At 39.3% G+C, this 25,077-nt stretch overlaps 1 protein-coding gene across 2 annotated transcripts in view; it reads left to right on the forward strand.

Moving 5' to 3' along the window:
• Positions 1-25,077, forward strand: part of tns3 (tensin 3) — a 50,932-nt gene that overhangs the window by 12,300 nt on the left and 13,555 nt on the right. For both annotated transcript variants that reach the window (XM_077558126.1, XM_077558127.1), the window contains exons 4-13: positions 2,001-2,123; positions 3,581-3,645; positions 6,310-6,393; positions 8,413-8,525; positions 9,185-9,245; positions 9,330-9,405; positions 9,493-9,622; positions 10,059-10,124; positions 11,341-11,454; positions 19,867-21,030. In XM_077558126.1, the coding sequence (XP_077414252.1) occupies positions 2,001-2,123; positions 3,581-3,645; positions 6,310-6,393; positions 8,413-8,525; positions 9,185-9,245; positions 9,330-9,405; positions 9,493-9,622; positions 10,059-10,124; positions 11,341-11,454; positions 19,867-21,030 (1,996 nt within the window). The remainder of the gene's footprint in view (positions 1-2,000; positions 2,124-3,580; positions 3,646-6,309; positions 6,394-8,412; positions 8,526-9,184; positions 9,246-9,329; positions 9,406-9,492; positions 9,623-10,058; positions 10,125-11,340; positions 11,455-19,866; positions 21,031-25,077) is intronic.

Raw genomic sequence — 25,077 nt, forward strand, 5'->3', positions numbered from 1 at the left:
TAATATTGGTGTCTCAGGAACTGGGCGATAAAAGAAAAAGGGGGTGTTCAAAGCAGCACATACCGTCCACTTGTTATTTTTTTATATATTTTTTGCTTGTTAAAAAATAGTGAACAACCTGCCACAAAACCCGCACCCTGCCCCGGGCCCTATACTAACTGCCTACAAGCTGTATATGTCTAATCTGTACGTATACCGTGTAGTTTATAAAGTAGTCTGCTCGTGAGATGGGAAGAGCAAGATGGCCGCCCTGTCACTTCAACGGCTTGCACGAGCGTGTATGAGCTATCGGCAGTCATATATTCAGATCAGTTCTTTAACCCCAGGTGCTAGCAAGCTAGCTCCCTAGCTAGCTCCCATGGTTTTCGTTTACCTGCTAGGGATCTAGCTAGCTAGCTATTCAGAGGCTAAATACAAATTGTGGCAGAGTTTTTTACTTTCAGGTGCTAGCCTGCTAGCTCCCATGGTGCTCGTTTACCTGCTATCAGGGGCTAAAGCCAAACTGTGGCAGGGTTTTTACTTTCTGTACTTGGATTTGCCACCTCTGTCCTGTATCGGAAATAAAATCAAGCAAGCACAACAAAACATGTATATTTTATTAATTGTCTGGTCTACTTTAAAGCGGAAGTCAAGTAAAAAATAAAACATTTCACAATAATACAGACGCTCCCCACCTTACGAATGAGTTACGTTCCAGACGATCGTTCGTAAGGTGAATTTGTTCGTAAGTTGCTTCAGTGCTATATTTTGTATTATAATTTATGTTTAAAGCCTATATAAGTATATTGAAGGTTTATATAAGTATGTTTAAGGCTTGTACAAGTAACCTGCATTGGTTTGTACTGAAAAAAACTTTTAATAAAATGGAGAGAATACGTACAGTACTGTACTGTACTACGTATGTTAGAGAGAGAGAGAGCGAAAGACACACACACAGTATGTACATATACGTAATAAGATAAATAAAATGAAGTTTAACTTACTTTTGGAAGATGTACTCGATGCTTAAGGAGATGATGGAGGAGGAGGAAGAGGAGGATTTTATATCATGAGAGATTCTTCGTCGTCGCTGGAATCGGCTTCAAAAGTTATTTCCTCCTTCATGGGGACCGGCGTTTCTTCCTCCTCCTCCTCGCCACGTTGCTCAGCCTCCAATGAGCTCTCACAGCGCCAATCGTCGGTATTAGCGGCGGAAAGAAGCACTACGCGCAATACAAAATCTAACTTACAGCATTTCTTTCCGAACATTTTTCGACATACTGTACGCGCAGAAATGTTCGTATGTACCGTTGTTCGTAACTCGAATGTTCGTAAGTAGGGGAGCGTCTGTATGCTCTATGTGCCCCCCGCCAGTCTAAACAGAGCATTCTGATTAAATTGTGTTTGTTGAATATGAATTAAACAGCAAAATCCACCCGTTTTTCTACATCTCAGTGGGCGGCCATTTTGCCACTTGCCGTCAACTGAAAATAACATCACAGTGTCTAAGGGCTCAGCTTTCGAATGTCAAATGACCTAACCCAGAAAACAGGTGAGCCGTGATGGTCATTACCTGAGCCCTGTGGTACTGTGATGTCATTTTCAGTCAACAGCAAGTGGCAGTATAAGGCAAAATGGCCACCCTATGAGATTGATAAAAACAGCTGGATTTTTCTGCTTAATAATAATAATTCCACAAACGCAATATTACTCAGAATGCTGTGTTTAGACTAGTGGGGTGCATAGAACATATTCTCGTAAAGCAAATTTTGGACTTGACTTTACCTTTAAGTAAAAACTTTTTTTTTTTTAAACAACAAAGGGAGCTTTATTTTTAAAATGTTCATTTTACAATTTTACAGTTTAAAAAAAATAGTGCACACAACATGGAGCCGTAAAAGTAGTAATGGAAGTGGTAGAAATGTCATGTGCAAAATACATATTGATACTTGATCATAAAGGTGTTGAAAATTTGATTGATCCTTATTGTATGTTGTTTACACTATGTTGTGTGTTTTCAGACTCTGGATACAGGCTGGCCTGACATGCACGCCCCGCCTCTAGATAAGATCTGCACCATCTGTAAAGCCATGGAGAGCTGGCTCAATGCGGACCCGCTGCATGTGGTGGTCATCCACTGCAGGGTAAGCATTCACAACAAACGGATTGTTTTTATTTCTTAGGGAGTAGTGTTTATTTTGGTTTACAGTGGAACCTCTTAAATTGTATATAATTTATAGGGCTGGGTTGAAAAAAATCCATATCAAATCAATTTTCCTTTTCAAGCCTGATATCGATTCAGAGAACCATGAAGCTTTCCCCCATAAATTTATAAGAAAATAGAATTTTAAAGGCCAAGTTTTTTACTGTTTTCTTGACATATACTGTTCACATGAATTTAAAAGTATTTTCTTACATTTATAAAAGACCTGCTTATTGTACTTTAAGACAATTCAGAATCTTTTTTTTTTAATTATTGAATTAGAATTATGAAAATATTTTCATCTCGTCCTAGCTGATGCCACTTAAGTGATTATAATTTTATTTGGAATTGAATGTTTGTGGAGTTTTTACCATGCCCTTGATATTTAAGAAGACTTAATGTTCCATAATTAACTCAAAAAGCCATTTTTACAGAAGCAATCCCCTTCGCTCCTGGCTGTTTTACTGGATTTTGACTGATTTTACAAGGTCCACAGAATATTGTGTTCTACTGCTATAAAAACATGGAACCTACCAAAAGAAAGATTAGAGTCTCTTCTTTCATCAGGAAAAAAAATATTTGCATCTGTTTTTGTCTTCCAGCAATTAGCATTAGAAGTTTCATCATTATTCACAAATGTGTTTAAAACACTGGGGGGGAAAAAGGCCTTTTTGCAACCTGGCCCTGGTTGACCTCTTATACTTTGCTGCCACCTGCTGGCCGTTTTTGTAATAACTACCATTGCTTTAAGCTTTCTCTTCAGTTCAGAGGTTGCATCAAAGCCTTCTGTATGCGGTAGCACAAAAAAAACAAAAAACATTATAAATACGTTTTTGGGACCATGGTAATATTTAAAATAGAACGTATTTATACGTTTTGGGGAGCAAATGAGTTAATCAATATCGGATCGAAGTGAATCAAATCGAATCGGAAAAAAATCGAAATTGAATCAAACTGAAATATTGTGAATCAAAATCGAATCGATTGAGGAGATTAGAATTGATACCCAGCCCTAATCATTTAGAACACCACCCTCAGTTTTCGGAAAAATATGCCACCAAAGTTACACAAAACTTGGATGTGAAACTTTATTCATGTCTGCCATTATGAGAGACGCTGTGATTGGGTGGCGACCAGTCGAGGGTGTACTCAGCTGGGATAGACTCCAGCTCACCTAAAGAAGCAGAACAAGACGCTACTTGTAGCGATGTCAGTGTACCAGTGTTAATAACATTTATACTTGATTATAATATTATTCAATATTATTAAAACGCTGCCTTTGTTATGGCAACCGTTGTAGTGTTTTGAAATCCAAACTTCAGCAGTGCAACCCAGAATGAATTTAGCTCCACTTGTTTTTTAACGTGATGAATCATCTCCTGTCCTCCTGTTTCCTAGGGTGGCAAAGGGCGAATCGGTGTTGTCATTTCATCCTTTGTGCATTTCACAGACGTGTCCGCCAGGTAAGCGCTCATGTGTCTATGAATGTCTATGTTTGTGTTCTAGACACCGTTTGTCATCGTTAGCACGCCTCCCTGTCGGCATCCAACAAACCACAACAATGCTTGGTGACTCATTCGGCCGACCGCAAAACAAGTCAAGTCATTTGTTTACCTCTTGTAATTCAAGGTCAATGTGATTCACAGGCTGACAAAGAGAAAAAAAAGAAAGAAGGAAAACCACACAATTTAAGTGGTGAATCACCCCATATAGAATGACGTGAATCAGCTTGAGAGAGAAAAAAAAGAGTCATGTCTGTAAAAGCTGCCGGCCACGGTGTCACTTTCATGACATCTATTCATCTTGGACAGTCACTGTGAGGGATTTTACTCGGCCTCCTGGTGAGGCTGTGTAAAGAGGAAAATTACTATTATCCACCATTGCCGTATACGAAAACAGGATATTTTTGTGCTCACACAGTGACACTACATCCCGGATTCAAATAATTAGCTATGTGATGACAATTAAGTGATCTCTTACACGTTACAGCTGTCATACTACCTCCTAATGCGGAAATTTGTTGGGTTGACTTTGTACCCCTATTCTGTGTCGCTGCCAGTTAACAACGAAAATGGAAAAATGTCCGTTTTTAAAGGCAGTATGAAAGGGTCAAGTAATAAATGTCCCAGCTTTGTTATGGTTCTGATACTACCTCCTAAGGTGGACAATTTTGTCAATGTCAAAATGTCAGCTTTTACCAACAATGTGAATGGGACTTCACATGCATCATATCATCTCCGGAAAATTTTCTGCCACTTCTCTCACCTGTGTCATTAGCAATTGTCTGAAAAGTGTTTTATACTCAACAAAAATATGAACGCTACACTTTTCTTTTTGCTCACAATTTTTGTATAACATGAACTCAAAGATCTAAAACACAACATCAGCATTTCTCTCAAATATAGTTCACAAACCAGTCTAAATCTGTGATGGTGAGCACTTCTCCTTTGCCGAGATATTACATCCCACCTCACAGGTGTGCCATATCAAGATGCTGAGTAGACACCATGATTAGTGCACAGGTGTGCCTTAGACTACCCACAATAAAAGGCCACTCTGAAAGGTGCAGTTTTGTTTTATTGGGGGTGGGGGGGGGGGGGGTCAGTACTGAGTACTTTCTGGATCCCCAGACACTAGGGAGAGACCGATTATCAGATGGCCCGATTATCAGAGCCCATATTCAGCATTTGTCAAAAAATTTCAGAGATGCTGCGGACCCTGGGAACTCTCTGCGCCTTCTGTTTTTGTTTGAAATTAAAACTAAGATAAGTACAATTTTAATACTTTAGATATTTTCAAACGTAAATAATAATTTTGAAATGTTAATAAACGTTATTTACTGTAGAAAACAATAGGGAGCAATTTAATTGTTACTGCCCCTGGGAAATCCTTGAACTTTTTGTTAAAATTTTAAAACAAAGATGTCAATTGACTAAGATTTTTATTTTATAAATTTTTTTACTCCAATATTTTATGAACCGTAAAAATTGTTCAATAAACATATGCTTAAAAAAAATTAAAAATTAAGAGCTGGAGTTTGCGTTTTTTTTTTGTTTTTTTTTTACATTTTGATGCCAATATTTTTTCTTTAAGTGAAAATTGACATCGGCTCCAAATATCGGTTATCACTGTTCTTGGCTGTATCGGCCACCCCAAATAAAACAAAACTACACCTTTCATAGTGGCCTTTTATTGTGGGCAGTCTAAGGCACACCTGTGCACCAATCATGGTGTCTAATCAGCATCTTGATATGGCACACCTGTGAGGTGGGATGGACCTCGGCAAAGGAGAAGTGCTCACTAACACAGATTAACCACTGGGCGTTATTTGACCATTTTTTGGCTTTTTGTTGGTTCTGACCAAGCCATTTCAAAATAAAATAACGCCCAGGGGTTAAGACTGGTTTGTGAACAATATTTGAGAGAAATGCTGATATTGTGCATGTGGAAGACGTCTTTGAGTTCATCTCCTAAAAAATGGAAGCAAAAACAAAAGTGTTGCGTTTATATTTCTGTTGAGTACATATGTCACAATAAATGTAAATATCAGATTGCGGGATGGCATGTCATGGAAATATCAAAACTTAAAGGGGTTCTGTATGTGCATAAACGCAGCTGCGGAATCTCAGTGTGAAAGAAGCGAGTGTTTGCGTCCCGTGAGGAGGACACGGTCGGGAAGGTGAACGTGAAAGACAGGAGTCCTAAAAAAAGAGAGTCAGAGGAAGAGATAGGAAAACAATGCGTCAGATTTACAATAGAATAGATTTGCGTGGGGGGCTCTGGGGGGAGGCACGAGGGTCCGGGTGAAAAGGCCCCCATGCTTGTTGGTTTTAGGGATGCCTGAATGGCCGAGTTGTGCACACACTCCCTTCTCTCCGCCTCCCTGTTTACTTAAAGCTGCCATTCTCTTCCTCTCTGCGGGAATCCCTTGTCCCCCTGCTTACTTTCACTCTTCTCCATTATGCATGTGTACGCATGTGTGTCTGTGTTGACCTTGCACAAGTCAGGGTTAACGCACTTTAATTACAGGGGCAGCGCAAGTTGAATCTCTCTGTGTCATCGTTGCTGGAAGTGTTTAATAAATTGCCCCCCCCCTCCCACTCCCACTGCCCCATCTTCCTTCAAAGTGCTGATCAAGCATTGGACCGCTTTGCCATGAGGAAATACTACGATGATAAGGTGTCTGCTCTCATGACACCTTCACAGAAGCGGTAAGCAGCTAAACAATTTTTGCTATAGCAACTCAACTACAGTATATAACAGTGTTTGATATTTGTTTCAATATCATGATCAAATACTTGACTTCCTCTTATCTACCAATCTACAGTAAAACACTTAACTCATTCACTCGCAGCCATTTTCACTAAAGCAACCCCCTTCGCTCCCGGGTGTTTTACTGGATTTTGATTGATTTTGCAAGGCCCACAGAATACTGTGTTCTTTTGCTATAAAAACATGGAACCAAATTAGAAAGATTAGAGTCTCTTCTTTCATCAGGAAAAAAAGTATATTTGTATCTGTTTCCGTTTTGCAGCAATTAGCATTGGAATATTGCTAAGTTTCATCATTATTCACAAATCTCTTTAAAATAGTGGGGAAAAGAGCTTGTTGCAAGTTTATGGCCCTGGTTGATCTCTTATACTCTACTGCCACCTTCTGGCCGTTTTTGAACTACCATTGCTTTAAGCGACCTCTTCAGGCTGCATCAAAGCCTTCTATGTGCTCTAGCATTAAAAAAAGAAACATAAAAAAAAACAACTATAAATACGTTTTTGGGACCATGGCAATATTTAAAATAGAACGTTTTTATACGTTTTTGGGAGCAAATGAGTTAATAGGAGTCACAAGTAGAATTCAACATAAACTGGTACATTTAGCTAATAATTATGCTTCCATAACTAGTTAAAGGCATCAGTAATCCAATTTGTCTTAGAGTGAAGCTACAACAAATGTAGAAAGCCAAATCTACCATAAAATAGCTTTTTTTTTTAAAGGTTCTTTTGATCGCTAAATCAGCAACCATTAAATTGACTTAGTCAAAGCCTTCTGTATGCTCTAGCATAATAATAAAAAAAAACATAAAAAAATGACTATAAATACGTTTTTGGGACCATGGCAATATTTAAAATAGAACGTTTTTATACGTTTATCATAGGAGTCACAAGTAGAAGTCAACATATACTGGTACATTTAGCTAATAATTACGCTTACATAACTAGTTAAAGACATCAGTAATCCAATTTGTCTTAGAGTTTAGCTACAACGAATGTAGAAAGCACAATCTGCCATAAAAAAAGCTTTTTAAAAAAAGGTTCTTTTGATCGCTAAACCAGCAACCATTAAATTGACTTAGCAATAAATCTACTATCACATGATGAATTCAGCATAACCTTACAAAACAAATCTGCCTAAAATAAAATAAGAACTATCAAATGAAGCTAATAATGTAGCTAAAATATACTTACAAAAAAACAAAACAAAAAAACTCTAATGGTACATGAAGCAAACATGCAGTAGATCGCAAAGTAAAGCTAACAACAAAAGCCACTAGCCAGTAATTAGCCTAATACTACAACAAATGTCGATAATAGTGATGCTAGAACAAGTATCAAATAAAGCTATCACAACCTACCTGCGTGCCAAAAAGTGCTTGGTTAGGGTACCTAATATCAAGCTACTAACACGGCTATCATGTGAAGGCAACCTAAGTGTCAAGTTTAGCTAATTTGAAGATGATTCATCCATCAAATACAGAAACAAACATTGTAGCTCCTGCAATCAACGTGGGAGAAAGTTATCAATTAAGGAACTTCAACCTAAAATAGCTTTGAGGTGAAAATAAAAGGAGATATAAAAATACTCACATAATATTACCATTACGTTAAACGACTGACTGTATTATTACTATCAAAGTAAGCTAGCGTAAAAGCTATCACAGCTATCACATTAAGGTCGCTAATAGTGAAGCTAACACAACGTATTTGACCAAATTGGCTATAGCAGTATTTTGTTACCACTTTTGCTAGTACGTTAGCCAATTTGCATGTTCAATAATTTTGAGAATAAAATGTTGATGACTTGCTAATTTGAATAAATGCTACAACAACAGGAAGCCATGTATATTCAAATCGTCAAACCACTAAATATTAGGAATATTGAAAAATGTATTTAATTCTCAAAACTTTCCATACTTGACTGGCCAACTTTGACTAATGTGTTTTCATTTTTAGGTACGTTTGGATCCTCAACAGCCTCCTAAGCGGATCCATGAAGATCAACGCTTCGCCTTTATTCCTGCACTGCATCATCCTTCATGGAATCCCCAACTTTGAGTCCTCTGGAGGTGAAAAATACTTTTTGTTTACTGCCACACACAGCTGCAGCGCCTCGAAGAGCATTAGAAGGAACTCAGACGCGACCACATCAGAGTTTGTTTTTTTTCACACGCACACATGCATTCACATGCTCAGACACATGCAGTCTTTAAAGCAGCAGAAATCTACGACCTGTGGGCCAAATACAGCCAGAGTGAGCACATGAGCCACCCTGCCAAGCAAAGAAAGTAACATTTTAACACTTGGAAGTTGTCATACAAGTGTAAAAATGTTAACTGAATGTGGTGAACTGTCATGCAAGTGTAAAATTATGCTAGCAACAGCAGAATAAAACTAAAATGTAGTCAAGGTAATGTAACAGAGAGGACAAAAAACCGTTAGCTGAGAAGCTATATTTTTGTTATTTACATGATATTCATTAGTTCGAAGTGCCTCAATAAGTTAGACAAAGTGAAATAAAACCAAAATAAAGTAATTTCCATGCTAGCCATAGCTGCTAGCTACATGCTAATATGCTTAATATTTTATTAACGGCCATGCGTAAGTGTAAAAAAAAAAAAAAAAAGCTAATGAGGTTCCCAAAGAAAGTAGCCCATTTTTGCATGTTCATTTCTAACATGAGTGAAAGCATGTCATAATTCCTACAAACGTGTGTATTTGTTCCCAGTGTGTCGACCGTATGTCAAAGTCTACCAGGGAATGCAAGCGGTATATTCCTCTGGAATTTAGTAAGTAGTGCCATCTCTCTGTTTGAACCTTATGTGGAGTGCATAATTAGTTTGATTCGGATTTTTTATTTTTTTTCCTGACAGCCACATCGGTTCAGGCCACAGGGGGCGGATCTGCGTCACCCTGGAGCCTGCCCAGCTTCTCAAAGGGGACATTATGGTAAGGAAAATAAACAGTGCGCAATATACCCGAATGACATCAGTATTTTCTTTCAGCTTCACTGTATTTTCTTTATTCTTATTTTAGATAAAATGTTACCACAAGAGTGAGGTTTCTTCAGAGCGTGAGGTGATTTTCAGGCTGCAGTTCCACACGGGAGCAGTGCAGGGCTATAAGCTGATGTTCGATAAAGAGGACATGGAAGCCGCCAACAAAGGTTAAAAAAAAAACAAAAAAAACTCGTCCGCTATGGGGGAGATGCCACGGACTTCCGACTTCCGGGTTTCACACATCAGCGTCGTTTCCGGCCGCGTTCAAACACTCGCAACCCTACTCCGGCGCCCCCCAACCGCCCATCGGGGGGAGCGGGCAAGGCGTCTCAACTTTCCGAAGTGCTTCGGACAACCAAGACAGTACACTCTCGCACCCGGCGGCGGCGGAAGCGCACGAACTGGGACGCGGCCCACACGTCGCAAACAGGAAACGGAAACAAAGCTGATGTGTGAAAACCAGGAAGTCTCCTCCGTGGCATATACCCCATTTCAAAGAGTACACCGTGTCTAATTTACACTTCATGGCACTTAAAGACCAATAATGTTCTTCTCCCAAAAACTAATTCCAACCTTATATCATTGATGCGTGTTTTGTTTTAGATTCCAGATTTCCAGAGTACGGCAAAGTGGAGCTGTTTTTCTCAGATGGACCGGAAAAAATTCCTGGTAAGTTGGATATATTATATATATATATATATATATATATATATATATATATTTTTTTTTTTATTATTATTGTTATTTTATATATATATACATTTTTATGTAGTGACGGTGGTTGACTTACTATATGTTGCATAGAAAGCATTGCAGAGTGAATCAAACTGTTTCTCAAAATGTCACCGTCATCCAAAACCTTTATCAACACTACAGCTTTCAACTAACATTTTAACACTCTCAAGGGTCATAAAAAACTCTATAAAACTAAAACTATGTGCTACTCACTACTCACTCCGTTCATTTTTCCTAGTCTCAAACTGTCACTTAAATGTTTGTTTTTTTAGCCGTACATACAAAGTTTTAGCATTTTAACATTCCTAGCTGTAAATAAGTCATGTACACGCCTCAAATAAAACAAAATGAAATTAAAGCTACTCTCCGTTTTGAGGTCGAGGAAACATGAATCATTCATACATTCTATTACAGGCAGTGTTTTAGGTCAAAAGGTCATTTTAACATGCCCTAACTCAAGAATAAAATGTCAACCAACTCACCAATATGCAATAACAATGACAGTATGTATGTTACCTCGCAATTTTTTTCCCATTTCCTCTTCTATGCTTTTCATCCCTTTTTTTTCTTTTTGCCATTGGTCTCCTTCACAACTCACTAAGATGAAATCTCAAAAAATTTGTGACGTCACACATGCTGCTTGAACTCCAATTTTTGTTTGATTTCAGAGGAAAATCTTCACAGATCGTACCACTTGTGTGGCAACTTTTTCAAACCCCTTTGCTTTTTTTTTGTCACTAATTAATGCAGACACGTGTAGGAAAAACAGATACTCGCTGATATTTGATCTTATTATATTGTGCAAAAGTCACATACAGGAGGAGTAAGTAACACTGTAGTGAAAGAATTGGGAACATAAAGCGCATACTGTGTTTCGATGAAGAGATTTATGCTACCCGTGTCAGACATGCGAGAGTTGTCTGGCTCCAAGCAAATGTGCAATCCATATTTCTTATGAAGATGTCTTCCCTTGGACATGTGAATTAAACACAACACACACATGGATGGTAGACATGAACACAGTTGGATATGATGACTTTTGCATTGCTCTGTGTTATATGTGATATTTTAGAAGTTATTACGGCACAATATTCCCAAAGTTGAACTAAAGGGAGGTTGTTGCTAGGTTTGATGTTTCTTTTGGCTTCAGGTGCTGACAGATGGCATAACGGCGCGGATGTTACTGTGGACTACAATACCGCTGACCCCCTGATCCGCTGGGACTCTTACCAGAACATGTGTGAGGCTGACGGTACTGTAGCAAGTGAGTGGCGTACTCCTCTGTACATTCTTAAGCCAATATCAGGTTTCCGCTTGTGTGAATCCTAGACAGACATTAGAAAGTTGAAAAGAAATAGAGTGGAGACCTGCATACTCACAGTTCAGCACCTGGTTAGCCGGAGATTATTATTTTTTCAATATTTTTTTTTTAAATAAAAGATACGGTTTGGAAAATGGTTGTGTATATATATATATAGGGGTGTGAATTGCGTAGTACCTGGCGATTCGATCCGTATCACGATTCATAGGTCATCGATTCGATGCCGATTAATCCCGATACAAATCTATAAATTGATTATTGCGATTTTTTTCTTCTTTCTTTTTTTACTCAAATTTAGAAAATACAAATCAGTAAACTTGTACACATGTACACTGTAAGCTTTGTATGAAAATGTGTTTATCTGAAACTTCAGGCTTATAACTGTATTTAACAAACAGGTTGCAGTCTGTTTCATATTTGAACAGCCCTGAAATCAAATATTAAGGCTTAATGTTCCATTAATACAACATTTTTCCATGCTTAAAGTGTGAACCCTAACACCAAGTAAGAGGTTTTGTTGAATATTTCCATAAAAAAATGTATGTTTAGAAATCGATTCGGCCGCATATAGAATTTATTCGAGAATTGCGCACTGTAAGATCGCGATATATTGCCGAATCAATTTTTTTAAACGCCCCTAAAAAAAAGAAGAAAAACATCACAATAATCAATTTATAGATTTGTATCAGAATTAATCGGCATCGAATCAAATCGTGACCTATGAATCGTGATACGTATCAAATCGCCAGCTACTACGCAATTCACACCCCTAATATATATCAGACAAATAGTGGGGGTCCACTGTAAACTGGGAGCTAAAAATTCAGAACACAAAAACAATTCCTCATCGGAAATAGTCTAAATGTGATTAATTTGTTCTTGGGTCAAATTGCCACCATCATAAAACCATTAATCGCTGTTAAGGCACTGTTTCCAAACATTTCCAGGTAATCCGGCTTCCTCCCGCATTCCAAAAACATGGAAGACTGTAAATTGTTAATGGGTGTGAATGTGAGTGTGAATTCTTGTTTGCCTATGTTAGAGATATAGCGATTATTAGTAGTTAAGGAGACCGATAACCGATATTTGGAGCCGATATCCCTTTTGCTAAAAGGGAAAATATTGGTGTCAACATTTTAGAAAATACAAACTCCAACTCTAAATTTGTTGTCTTTAAGCATATCGGCGCCTTAAAATAATCCCCTAAAGTCATTTTTTTCAGATTTTTCAGGAAACACCCAAAATTGAGATGATTTAGGTAAAAAAAAAGAAAAAGAAGACTTATGCAATTAATTTAAGAGGGTGACAATATGTTTATTGAACAACTTTTGTGATAGCAATAAAAAAAATCTTAGATGATAGACATCTTTGTTTTAAAATTTTCTCAAAGCTCCCAGGCTCATCAGCATGTCTTAGAAAGTTAAATGAAAATTTAAGCAAATAAATTGCTCCCTATTGCTGTCTACGGCAATAAAGTTTTACAAAATTTCAATATATCTGAAATGTTAAATTTTCACTTATCTTAGTTTTAATTTCAAACAGCCATCAGATTTTTACAAAATGACTGGTACCAATATTCATCAAAATGCTGAATATTGGCCCCAATTATTAGCCTATCCCTACAATATGTGTCGTATCCTACCTCTCGTCCAAAAATCGGCTAGGATGGGACTCCCGATCACCCGTAACGCTAATGAGGTCAAGCGTTTTTGAAAATGGATGACTATAGAAGGGAAGAAAAATGAGTTTGACGTGCAATGGCTTCAATAGAGTAGAAGGGCGGAGTGTTGTTGTATGTGAACGTCGGCTTCAAAGGCCAAGACTTTAGTTCTCAGGGCATTTCTATTTTGTTGTTCCATCAAATGAATAGGCGCACTCGCAACCATCGCACACCCTCGGTAGCGCCTCGGCAGTCGGTGGCTGGCGGCGTGCTGTCCTTTCCGTGGTCACTGCTCTCCACGCAACCGCGCCGTTCACAACAGCCTCCCAGAATAGATGCAGATCCGCCCAATTCCCATGAGTCACTTTTATGAACGTTGGATGAAAATGAGCTGTGTTATGCTCACATAAACATTTATGCTTCAATAAAAAAAATAAAAAAGAGAGCAGACATGAACAAAGCCGCAATTTTTTCTCCCTCTGCCGCTTGATTTTGAAGCATTCATGTGGGATATTTACAACCCTACTTTCTCATGTAAACACTACATCCGAGCGGGACTTTGTGGGAATTCTACATCTTCTTCTCAGCAGCCTGGTAGACATGGCGTCCCCTTCTTTGACAGCTTCCAAAGCGACACGGGCCGAGGAAGTCTAAAAACTCTTTGCCACAAAAGTGCTAAGCTAGTGTGTGTTGAGGCGGGAAGAATGAACTCATTTACTTCAATGGCTTTTTTTTTCTCTCCTCCAATCAGTACCAATGTGTGTTTATCCCTAGAGTGTGAATTAAGAGTGGGATTTAAAAGCAGCTCGGAGAGGGTGTTTACTGTCAAAACGCTGTCTTTGTAGAGCGCTAACTGCTGGAAACGTTTAGAAGTTGGTTATTAAAGGAGAAACAGTGAATAGGTACATTTCCCCCTCTCATCACACGCTATATAATCTCACAGGAAGTTGATATTTGAAGGTATCCGTCAGCCTGTCATGTATGGAGGACCAAAACTGCCGAGTTAAAAATAAATAAATGACTAAATAAATAAATAAAAGTGAAAATAAAAATGGATGTAAAAAATATTAGTCAAACATTAAATACAAAAACAAATCTAAATGGAAAAAAATAATATACATATATATATATTTAAAAAAAATATATATATATATATATATATATATATATATATATATATTAGAGCTGTCAAAAGATTCATTTTTTAATCAGATTAATCACATTTTATAATTTTGATTAATCACAATTAATCGCTTAATTAAAGTCTTTTTATCAACATTTTTGCCCGCCAAGTTTAAAGAGCACCTGTTGTGTTAATTCTTTTAAAATTTATTGTTATGAGTCTTCAACATTGTTTGATCCTCTGCACATTTTTGAATTATATATTTTTTATCCATTTGTAGTCATGTCACCATCAGTGCCAATTAAATATATAATTTAGATGTTCTTGAGCTTTGTCATTAGATTCTTAGTTGACACAATGTTGGGAAAATTCTAAAAATCCACTGATAGGGCAGTCACGTGGTCCCTATTTGCTGTATATATGTCCTCTATATATCATCAATTGATTGTTTTCAAGCTTGAGACTAAATTGAAATATTCAGTGTCTCCATTACTTGTAATCATAATAATAATAAAGACACACTTGGGATGTAAACATTCAAAAAGGAACACAAAGACATTCACACTTACTTTTTGTAAGTAGTTAAATCTGGGTGTTAATTTTGCTTGCCAACTGCACAATGCTTTCATCTTGTGGTTGCTGCTTTGCTTTTGTGAGTAGTTGCTTGGATCGTCATTGTCATTCCAAGTCATGTTTCCAAGTTTTGACACTCGGGATGTTGGAATTGTAGGAATTTAGGACCAAAGGAATGGCATTTGGTAATTGCATAGTCGTAGCTCAGACCTCCTCCAAAACACTTGCGACGTGACACTTGTGGATCGTTTTGGGACTGACCACAGGTTATAGTGATACATTCAATTTTGGCTAAATTCTGCTAGCTCAGGAATTCTTAACTTGTTTGACTTTGGGAGTCACATTTTCACATGCTCATTACTTTGTAACCCACTTTCACACAAGTCAAACTAAGCACAATTATCTGCCTAAAATCTTTAAGGGTCATAGAGAACTGGAGCCTTTTCCAGCTGACTTTGAAAGTTAGACAGGGTACACCTTGGTCTGGTCGGGGGAAACAGAAAAATGAACCTTCACACTAAGACAATTTAGAGTCTTGGACAAGATTCAGCCAAGAGTCTAAGCCCAAACCTGCACAAAATAAATAAGGCAACGTATATCTGCATTGAGCACACACTGAGATGGAACCTTACAATTGCAGCTATAAAGATCAAATGATAGAGAAGGGCCATAATAAAGTTGAACATTTTATTTACGCATGTAGGTGTCTGCTTTGAGCACAAAATTAAATTCATATCCAATTACACAGTTTAAATATAAAAACTGAAAAATCCAAAAATGACAAGACACACAATACTACGTATGACACAATTTCTGGCCTTTTGTCGTAACCCGTTCACTGCCATTGACAGTCTGCCATTTTAACTATTTCTATTAGTTTAACATTTTTCCCCACTTTGGTTAACAAGTGTATGAAAAAAGATTTTTTTAAATTGTATTAGAACAGATAAAAAAAATTGTGATTAATCGTGAGTTAACTAGTGAAGTCATGCGATTAATTACGATTAAAAATTAATTTTTAATCATATTTTCTTTAAAAAGAAAAAAAAGATTATTAAAAAAGGAAAAAAAAGAAAAGATTGTTAAAAATTAGGGGCATCAGGCGATTACAATTTGTAATCGGAATTAATCGCATGACTTTACTAGTTAACTCTCGATTAATCACACATTTTATATCTGTTCTAAATGTACCAAAAAAATTCTAGGTTTTCATACTCCTGTTAACAAAAATTTAAAAAATAATGTTAAACTAATAGAAATAGTTCAAATGAATTTTTTACGTCTGAAGACAGCATTACATTCATGGAAAATGAATTAAACAGCAAAATGCACCCGTTTTTATCCATTTCAGGGGGCGGCCATTTTGCTACATGCTGTCAACTGAAAATAACATCACAGTTCCTCGGGGCTCAGGTAACGACCAATCACGTCTCACCTGCTGTCTGAGTTTGGTCATGTGACATTCACAAGCTGAGCCGTGATTGGTTGATAGGATAGCCTTGAGCAACTGTGATGCCATTTTCAGTCGACAAGGGGCAAAATGGCCGCCCCCCTGAGATGGATAAAAACAAGTAGATTTTGCTGCTTTATTATTATTTAGACTAGTGGGGGCACAACATATTATAAAGACATTTTGGGTTGAATTGTCCTTTAAACAAAATACATCTTTTAAATAACACCTTGTCAAATTAATGTCAACGTAGTTCTCTATGAATCATTGCATGTTTTTGACTTGCTCTCCACATCCCACCAAGCAAGAAGACCACAAGAAAATCAGCGCTCTAGAATATACCATCCATGATGAAGGTAAAATGTGATTACAGAACCCCATAATTGAGTCTAGCCACATCTGTTTCGGGACCATTTTGTACATTCAAGATGGCAGGAATGTGATTTAATGACACACAAGCGGGAGGAGGACAACTACCGGGCTGCCACTTGCTTTAATTAAAAAGTATCTTTCTGAAGAGCGAAAAGTGCAGGAAGGAATGTTGTTTTCATTCTCTGATCCTTTCTGGGCCAGCCTCTTTTTTTTTCTGGGGTAGTCCCCCTGATGCAGGGCAAGAGGTCTGGTTACTGCCCTTCCCCTGGCCCACCTCTTTCCCCTAAGCTCCGCCTCACATGTTTACATTCCTTTGCCCTTATTTGGAGATGTGAAGCCCCCCCACCTTTTACACTCCCTTGTGTGTAGTGCAAACACACACACACACCTTCTCAGCAGAGAAAGAACTCACTCCAGTGATTTGACCCTGAACATTATCCGGCGTGGAAAAGGCCATGTCCGCTGCCGTGTCTCTGCATGGCCTCTCCTCCTCCTCAACTTCCCAGGAAATGTGGATTCTCTTGCACTTTGTGGGAAAGGTAGGAGTACTTGTTTGGGGGAGTGATGGTCAGCACGGAGGGGGAAACATCTGCCTGTAAAGCAGCTTGCACCTTGCTCGGAATGTTACGAGAGGGATTTACTGGAAAGCTACGGGAGGAGGCCTGAGCCGAGCCAGCGCGGCAAGGCCGGATGCACGTTCCCACCAGTGAGTTTGCGCATGTGGGGGGTAAGTCATACATACTGGAGCACCAACAGGAGGAGGAGGAGGGAGAGCATTATCATGCGTGTCTGGTATTTGGATCTGGTCAGGGTGTGAAGCAAAGGCTTGATAGATTGAGCTAGAAGCACGGTTTGGGTTTCCTCAGCGGAATCGTAAAGTTAAACTAACAATGAGGCAGATTTCTTCTAGTATTGCTCCTGATGTCTCCGTAGTGATGGATGGCGACTGGGCCCGGCCACAAATGACTGACCTCCTGTGTTTCTGGAGGATTAAAGAGGTTGTTTGGACATATGCCAAGGGTCAAGGGTCATTCGGCGGGGAGAAGGGTTACTTGATCACAGCAGGGATAGGAATGCAGGGGTCAACACTGTCAAGATGTGCAGTCGTCTGACACACAGTAGACACTTGAGGTTTGTTATATAATCTGAGCGTTGGAATTCTTGTGTGTTTTCCCTTCTTTGGTGGGAGGCAAGGAGTTGTTGTAGCAACAATATCAAATATTTGCAATGGAGCAAAAAGACATAACTGACTGACAACTTATTGTGTAATTATTACACAATTAAAAACGGGTCCAATATGTTTTTAGGAAAGGTGTCTGATATTCTATCATGAGGCGTTTTAAAAAAAAAAATATTTTTTTAAGGCAATAGACAACAAATTAGGGATGTTTTGTGCCGTTATTGAAATCTTCTGGAGAGTCTGGGACTTACTCCAGAGAAAAGAAGAAGAGGTTGACCGGACCCCGGCCCGGCAGAGGTGGAAAATCCAGGTCCAGATTGTAAAAACACTGCCACAGTTTGGCTTTAACCTCTGATGCTAGCTAGCTAGCTAGTAAAAGGTAAACAATTACCATGGGAGCTAGCCAGGAAACTAGCTAGCTAGCACTTGGGGCTAAAGCCAAACTGTAGCAAGGTTTTTACTTTCTGGACCTGGATTTGTCACCTCTATGAATGGTTTTTGAAGCCTTTACTAGCAAATTTAGCCACAAAGGGATTCACCTATCCATTTTGTATACAACTTAGCATGTTTTGCTTAGCACAAGACAACTGGATCTGGTCCTAGTTGACTGTGAGCAGTGAGCACTATGTGATTTTGGATTGGTTGACGTTCAATCATGTTAGCAGGATTATAGAGAGCAATACAACAGCAAGTTGTATAGAGATCAAGGTAAAAGGTGTTCTCATTTGTGAAGGTGTGGATAAAGGTGCCCGTCTGCAAGAAGCCTGCTGATTAATGAAACGAAGGGCAACCGTAGAGGTAGAGTGACATTGTAGTCATTAGTCATCTATCCATTTTCTATACCGCTTGTCCTCTTCACGGTCAAGGGTAAACTGGATCACAGCTGATTGTGGGAATAGGCAAACTCTACTCTTGCAGGTCGCAGGCACTCACAGGACACCTTAAGACAGATGACCATCCACTCTTACAATCGCATTATCGCTGAGTTTAGAACTGAAGTCAGGCTCAGTGAACCACAAATTTGGTAAACCTGTGATGATTATCGAATAAATGTTCGTCTAACCAGTTATTTATGATAGCCACAACTACCTTGAATTGTAAAAATAACTGGAAAAGACTTAAATGACTGCGATTGGCTGGCAACCAGTTCAGCGTGTACCCCTGCCTACTGGCCAAAGCCAGATGGGATAGGCTCCAGCACCCCCGCGACCCTTGTGAGGAGTAAGCGGTTAAGAAAATGGATGGATGGATGGACTTAAATGAATTAAATTGAGTTGCTGTAACCTAATGTGTAATGAACAGGATTACAATAGTTTTGAATTTTTCATTCTATTTATCCATCCATCCATCCATCCATTTTCTTAACCGCTTTTCCTCACAAGGCTATCTACCGAGCTATCTCCCATGGTGCTCGTTTACTTGCTAAGGAGCTAGCTAGCTAGCATCAGGGGTTAAAGCCAAACTGTGGCAGGGATTTCACTTTCTGGACCTGGATTTGACACCCCTGGTTTTAGTATTAGATTTAGTTTTTGTTCATGTATGGAGCATTTGACATGCATAAGATAAGAAAAAAGGAACCAAGTGTTGTGTGATAAATTAAACTACAATTGCTCAAACGACTGCTTGACCTTCCTTGTTCTGTACGGGCCTACAACATTGCTGAAATAAATACTTTTAAAAGGAACCCCGAAAGCTCATGTATGATATTAATTGACAAAGATGGAAAAAAAATGATATTTTTGTGATAACTTATATTATACTGCAAAAAAAAAAAGACGATTGAACTTAGTTTTATGGCATCCATTTTTTCCATATATTTTTTTAAATATTAAAACATTGCATTGCATTATATATTTTTGGAAGTTTATACATCAGGGTGGGTCACATTGACCCCTTGTTAAGAACACAACAGGAGTGTTTTAATGAAACTATAATGACCTTGATAATGAACATATGGCGCATCCAATACTCTAAACCTTGTGTTTCCTATGTTACAGCGCCACGTTGTCAAAGCCAAGACAAAGCAGTTACCAAGAAGACCCCCAACGGAGGAGAGACCACGCTAGGTCGGGGGACCTGCACAACCTCCGCCACCTCCAGCCCCGATCACAGCGATCACGCCCTCTCCGTCAGCAGCGACTCAGGCCTGTCTAGCACCTCCCTCTGGGCGGACAGACCCGCGGCGCCGTCCGCTGCTGTTACCTCTGCCACCATCCGCTCCAACCAGGGTCCCAGCCAGCAGGAAAAAGTCCAACTCAAACAGCTGTTGAGTGGATTCGGAGTGGAGGACCCCTCGTTGGAGGAGATGGATGATCCAGCCCCAAGAGTGGGCATCCATCAGATAGTCCCAGCTCAAGTACACATTAATGGCGATCCCTCAAGAGGTCCTCAAGAGAGGGAAACGGACATCCTAGATGATGAGGTCATCACGGGCCAGGATCTGCATAGCGTGGACAGCTTTGGTACCTTGTCATCCTCTTGCCACAAAAGCAGCCAGAACTCCCTCCTCTCTGATGGCTTTGGGAGTCCTGGAGGAGAGGAACAGCAAAGCCAAAACCAGACGCACCTCCACCACCCTGCACCTTCTCCCATGGAGGACTATGAGAGACATTATAGTGAGGCTAGAAGGGGCCATATTGGCTCCAGGAGCAACTCCGTGGCTACTTCCAACCCCAGCAGTGCTTCTGTCCCAAAGCAGCATGTCTACAGACAGGGAAGCTATTCCACGCAGTCCTGGGTCCGCCAGCAACAGATGGTTGCTGCTCAACACTTAATTTACATGCCAGAGGATGGAAATGATGCAGAAAGGTACCAAGGGAACAGACAAAGGAGTAGTTCACCCAAAGAAGGCCTGACCTTGGAGCAGCAGGACTCAGCAACGTCTTCCCTGAGAGACACAGCTCCTCATAAGGAACAAGCGTCACTAAACAATAACAACAACAACAAACGAGACGACGAGTTCAAATCCCTTACCATGGATATTGACAACTCCATCGATCAGCTCAACCAGCTCATCATGGACCTTGACCCCACTTTCATGCCGCTGTCGAGCAAAAGCAGTTCCATCAAGAGGAACGGCGGCACGCTTGTCAACGGCTCAGCCTCCAAGTGCACCAATGGCGTCGAGCTGCGATTTGGCGAAAACAACACACACCAAATAGGTAAGACAGTCACACGGTGGTGATTAAGTGAAATGTTTGCGAAGGTGTTTAGGGTACACAGTTGGGTCAAAATAAAAAGAAATTGGGTCAAGAAGGGACCGACCCAACTGCGTTAATCATTTAAAGCAAAATTGAAACTTTCAGTTGATTATGGCGACACTATATGGACAAAAGCGGTATTGTTATGTCTGAAGGAAGACCACATTTCCTATGAGGACAAGCGCATTGCGTTGTTTTTTTAGCTCCCTCCACCGAGTGAAATCCGGGTTGATCCTCGACTGTCCTTTCATCCGGGGTAGCTTTTGATGTACGGCATAAAGCAGTCAGCACATTTGTAGTTTTTTATGTGGCAGTGTTCCTACCATCCTCCTCAAAGTTGCTTAGTGCCAGTAAAAATGAAATAGCTCCCCTCAGGCCATGGCAAATATACAATTCAACAAGTTTGAAGTCGATGTTTCATCAGAAGAGTTATGAAAATATTTTATTAAGGTTGAAAAGTTCCTTAGTGCTACTTTAAACCAAAATGTTGGTTAATTAAGCCAGAAAACAACTCCCAAAAAATGATGTTAAAAATAATAATAATAATAATGATGATAATAATATATATATTTTTATTTTTATTTTTGCCTGTCAAAATGAACACACTCTAAATACAGTTGGATAAAAAATAATTCAATTTGGTTCAACTCTGGACCGAAACAGTACTTGCGTCAATTTGACCCCATTTTTGTGGGGTTGTGTTGTACAAAACTGGGTCAATTTGCCATTTTTTTGTGTTGTTTTGTATAAAATAACCGGAGGTTGGTATTTTATATAATTGGGTGAATTTGACCCTAGTCGTGGATCAGTCCGTTTGTGACCCAAATTGAGTTATTTTTTTACCGGAGTACTCACAAAAAAAGTGTGAGTAATTCATTTGGTGCAATTTTTAGGGTTAAAGAAAAAGCCCGAAAATAATTTAGAATGTATAACTAGCTAATATAACTTTCCAAAACATAATTTCTTCTCCACTGCACAGTGAAGTGAACAGCTCTCCCCTCCCCTCCCCTCTCCCAACCTGGCGCGTTTGAGTGGCAGAAATAGCGGGGTTGCTGCCAGCTTTTTCAGATGTTTGCAGTCTGTTTCGCAGGTCGGCTCTCTGTTCAGGCCTGCCCGTATAGCTATTTGAAGGGGCATCAGCACATTACGAGAGGAAAGGGAGGGAGGACCTTTTTAAACTTTGTTCCTCTATCATTACCAGCTCTTTTGTATGGTTACGTTTTTGCTTCAATTTGTCATTTTTGCTAAGGCGCCTTTTTCCGGAAATTACTCACAGTCGAAGTCACATGATGCAGTGGTACACTGGCCTGAATTTGGTACAGGTGACAGTGAGAATGTCTGTGTGAATGGTTGACCTACTCCAATCAACATGTGCCCTTTGATTGACTGCCGACCAATTCAGAAGTCAGCTTGGATAAGTTACATAGTAAATGGCTGGATGGATGGACATTCATCTTACTGTTGGCTAAAGTTTAATTATTTAAAAATAATGAGGTGGTTTTGGGGATGGAAAATGTGTTTATTACCATTGCATATCTGATACGGCACTATGTTCTCTATGCAATATTTCATTACACATCCACCCACCAGACAGTTCATCTGGTTTGCTGAATGATCTTGAAAGGGATAGTGTGTCGAAGTTTTAGATTTTTTTATGTTCATGTTCATTAATTTAAAACCGCACTATTAATTTTATTAATATGCAAAAAAATTATAATATCACATCAATTTACTTAAAAAAAATAATAATCATAGGTCTAATAATCGTAATAATAATAATAATAATATTTAAAATAATGGCTAATTATAGGGTCTCGCCTCACCTTGCAGGAGGCTGACGTGTTTCGTCGCCGTCTTTCTCCTACGGATACCCGAAGGAGACAAATTTGGCGACCGTATTAAACAGTGGTAGGCTTGTGAAGTGTGGTCGTTGTATTCTATTAGCTCACCATTAGATGACAAAAAATGTATATACACTTTAAGTTCAACTATATGTTAGGTAGGAAATCCAGACAGTTTTTTCAATTGCTCATTCGTAACTGAGCCAAATATGGGCAAGATTGTGCCGTGCTGCATCATTCAGTTGCCGTTCTGTGCCCAAAACCAAGGTGGGCGCTGCAAAAACCAAGGCAGTATGTAAGTGCCTTAATAGCTTTTAGTGTGATGTTGACAACACTGGAAAGTCACCGATGACTATCTTCTTCAAATTTCAGTGATTCAAGCCAAGAAACAACAGCAAGGTTATTAGGTTTCACTCTCTTAACTCTTTGAGTAGTCCATGACAGCTGCGATGCACTTTAAGTCTGTGTTTTGAAGAGGAAACTAATGAGGCAGAGAGAAACGACAGTCATCCATCTGGCTGGGTTTGAATCACAACTCCAGCATGCATTTGCGGTTGGCGTTGGGGGGGCTGTAGGTGATGGTTGGCCTGAGGAATTTCCAAGAAGGAACTGTGAGCCTGCAGGCAAATATTTTTCCATTTGATCCAAAAAAGCAAGCCATACCTGTCTGTGCGTATCAGCTACAATTTAGGGGGGGATAAATCAAGCTCAAATATGAAAAAAATAGCCTCTAGTAAATTATGGGTTGTTCTCTTTTAGTCAACGTTATGTCACAATGTATTAGCAAACTGGCTAGTGACAGGCATTGCTCGCTAGCTTGATTAACGTTTTTGTTATTATGACTTTTAAGACAAAACTACTTAATTCCCTATTACTGTATTTGGATTAATGGGGGGGGGGTCAATAGCACACACAGTTTATAAAATTATAAGTGACTATGTGACAGCTATGGTAAATTGCCAAACAATTTGACTAATGAGCCCCATTATTAGCACTTGGGCAACATTAGCATTCTTGGGGTTTGACAGTTCAGAGCTCACTCGGAGGGTTCAAATTAACACCCTAGTGCTGAATGGTGACAGTGGTGGTAGTCACAGTAGCGACCCCCCCCTCCCCCACATACACACATTTCCCACCAGATAGCCTCCCAGCATTCCTCATCTGTCCTCTAACGACATGACTGCGGGCATTAGTCTTTGAGGAACTCGCCAGAATGTCTTGAGACACTTTTCTTTCGTGAAAAGACCAGGACGGAGGATATTTCAATAGTTTCCATTATCAAGACTCAAAATAACTTTGAATTTCTTTGAAATAGCCACGCTTAAAGCCAGCCAAAGCTCATTGCTAGCTAGCTAGCTTGGTGTGGCGCATCGAGCTAGCCTCGATAGCAGCGGAAAGCAGCGAGGATGGGTGTCTGTTCATCGTGGATGCAACATTAGTTGTTTTTTAAAATAAGATTGTGAGATTGTGTTGATCTGTAACATTTTGGTGGCCCGACACCGCGGCGTACTGACCATTTGCTTCCACCTTCTGCTTGTCACGTGTAGGTGACGTAAGAGCGTTTCACCCTGTTCACGCGTGTGTCCAGCCCAGTGAAGCTTTTTGGGAAGGTCTGCACTGATTTTTGATGATCAATATTGCTATTCATTGTATTTTAATGAGGTGCAAAATGTGAATTTTGACTTTACAAATAGCTATATAAAAGCGCTTAGTTCTAGCTTTGTATTAGTTTAACAATTTATCATCTTATCATCTATAGGCTATTGCAACTGGTGTAGTCTTACAACCTCGACTGATCACCAGGCAAGCAAAAGGCTGTTATATTACTATTTATTATTAGAATAGCGAGCATTAAAGATAAAAGAACTTCACAATGTTACTCAACACCCATCTATCCATCCATTTTCTATAACGCTTCGGGTCTGGAGTCTCTCCCAATTGATTTTAAGCGAGATGTGGTATATGCCATGGAGTGGTCACCAGCAAAATCACAGGGCACAATTAAACAAGCATTCGCATACATTTGCACGAACTGGAACGAGGGAGGAAGCTGCAATGACGGAAGAAAATTCACACAAGCACGCAAAAAACACACAGGAATGTCAGAGCCGAGATTTGAACCCCGGACTCTCAGTACCTTGAAGGATTTATTTTACATTTAATGACC

This window comes from Vanacampus margaritifer, chromosome 2 (genome assembly GCF_051991255.1).
Source record: "Vanacampus margaritifer isolate UIUO_Vmar chromosome 2, RoL_Vmar_1.0, whole genome shotgun sequence".
NCBI classification, from domain to species: domain Eukaryota; kingdom Metazoa; phylum Chordata; class Actinopteri; order Syngnathiformes; family Syngnathidae; genus Vanacampus; species Vanacampus margaritifer.